The sequence below is a fragment of the Branchiostoma belcheri genome, unplaced genomic scaffold (genome assembly GCF_001625305.1).
Source record: "Branchiostoma belcheri isolate BF01 breed outbred unplaced genomic scaffold, Haploidv18h27 scaffold1790, whole genome shotgun sequence".
Lineage (NCBI taxonomy): Eukaryota > Metazoa > Chordata > Leptocardii > Amphioxiformes > Branchiostomatidae > Branchiostoma > Branchiostoma belcheri.
Genome location: NW_017803258.1, coordinates 1 through 2199, shown reverse-complemented (window position 1 = coordinate 2199; position 2199 = coordinate 1). Strand labels below are relative to the sequence as shown.

The 2199-nt window shown below is 41.7% G+C and overlaps 1 protein-coding gene across 1 annotated transcript; it reads right to left on the bottom strand.

Annotated features, from left to right (window-relative positions):
• Positions 1–445: 445 nt before the first annotated feature.
• On the bottom strand, positions 446–1687 carry LOC109467262 (contactin-6-like; the record flags this gene model as incomplete). Its single annotated transcript, XM_019765207.1, has 2 exons — positions 446–645; positions 1579–1687. Coding segments are annotated over 2 exons (309 nt in total), but the record flags the coding sequence as incomplete, so codon positions are not given.
• Between the last annotated feature and the right edge of the window lie 512 nt (positions 1688–2199).

Here is a 2199-nt window from a genome sequence, read left to right as displayed (position 1 = left end):
GTTACCGTGTAGTAGCCAATAAACAAACAAACAAACAAACAAACAAACGTGTACTGTACGATCGGTCTGACCTGCCACAATGAGCAGGGTTCTCTTGGAGTCGGGCGGCCCGGCCGTGTTGGCGGCCGTTAACCGTGTAGTAGCAAACAAACAAACAAACAAACAAACAAACAAACGTGTACTGTACGATCGGTCTGACCTGCCACAATGAGCAGGGTTCTCTTGGAGTCGGGCGGCCCGGCCGTGTTGGTGGCTGTTACCGTGTAGTAGCCAATAAACAAACAAACAAACAAACAAACAAATATGTACTGTACGATCGGTCTGACCTGCTACGACGAGCAGGGTTCTCTTGGAGTCGGGCGGCCCGGCCGTGTTGGTCGCCGTTACCGTGTAGTAGCCAATAAACAAACAAACAAACAAACATGTACTGTATGATCTGTCTAACCTGCCACAACGAGCAGGGTTCTCTTGGAGTCGGGCGGCCCGGCCGTGTTGGTTGCCGTTACCGTGTAGTAGCCGCCGTCCTCCCGCTGCACGTTGCTGATGTTGATGAAGCGGTTCCACTGCTCGTACGTGGCTTTAGCCGGGATGGGCAGCGGGTTGCCGTCAACGTCCGATCTGGTCCAAGCCAAGTCAGGAGTTGGGCTGCACGATGAAAGAAAAAGGTTTTAAGTATTTTCTTTAAAGACCTGTTTACATAGAAAATTTTGAATCTTATTCCAACACAAATTTTATGTTAACCTGTTTACAGTTAGTAGAATGTTCATCAATCAGTGACTGTTTTGAAAGGTATACGTAGCACACACGTACATATGTACCTCCAAATTTTCGACATAAGGAGGCGGGGGAGGCCAGAAGATCTACACAAGTCTCAACCTAGCCTCGAGTTCTCGCGAGTCACTCCATGATCAAGACGTACAGTGGATGTCGAAACTTTGGAGGCACGTGTTTGCTACTTTTCAAAACAGTACTGATTGATGAATATTCTACTAACTGTTTGAAATCTTACGTGACTGATGAACCTCTTCAACGAAACCTGTTTACGTTTGTAACAATAGTACATGCATACTTCATCTAAATATTCACATGCCTTTTAACTTTATCTCCACAGATCATTGTTGGTTGTGTGCGTAAGAACGACTCGGGTGTGTTGTGACCTAGTACTTAGCCAAGTGTGGCGAAAATGTGCAATTAAGGTCGTCTTTTATTGATTGAAAAAAAAATAATAAGGTCGTCATTTATTGATTGAAAAAAAATATTGCTATAGAAGAATGATAATCAATACACACAAGTTATTAAGGTACAAAAATCGTCAATGCAAACGACTTCTTTGCCTGCTTACGGAAAACCATTCTTGCATTATGATCCTTTTTTACATGTTATCGTTTATATCGCGAATTTGCTGTTTTGTTACTTGTTCTTGTTTTGTTATTATTATTATTATTATTATTAAACATTGTATGTACTCGTCTTTGTCAGTGGTGGGGCTAAGATCAGTAACTTGCTAGAGTTGCCCACTATCGTGTCCTAGATCCTGTAAGTTTCTATGTTACTCAATAAAGAAAAACGTCTTCTTACTTTCCGTAAGCAAAGCCTTCCAACAGCACACTCGTCCCCTCCACGCCGACCACCTGGTCAGGCTCCTGCAACTGTAAGTCAGCCGCTAAAGTTGCAGCGGCACCGGCATCTGAAGGGCGACACGAGTTAGTAGTTTTGTCATAGAAAATATGTAAGAAACAGCTATGTAACTACAAAGGTAAAATTTACAAATACATTTATGTTTACCTTTTCATGGTCCAGCCTAACAAATTACTGATCTGTTAATGATTCTTACTCAAATACATTAAAGTACTAAATAAAGTACTAAATGCTGACCAGCCCCTCCAATTCTTGCTACATAATGTAACCCAACACCACAGGGTGTCTGCTACAGCACCAGTTACCATGGTGATGGGGGTCTGGTCCAGGTCCTTGTTAATCAATCATGAAAGTTAACCTGACTGTGTTGGTAGCTACATGTTTGAAGTTAAAACTTTAATAATAATAATAAATGGTTTTTATTGTCCAAACAGTACCCGTGCAGTCGCAGCCTGTATACGGCTGAATTGATGCAGGGTATCACATAATCAATACAAATCACAATAATTACAACAATCAAATAATACACATGATACACATATTTGTTCCACAATCATTTTT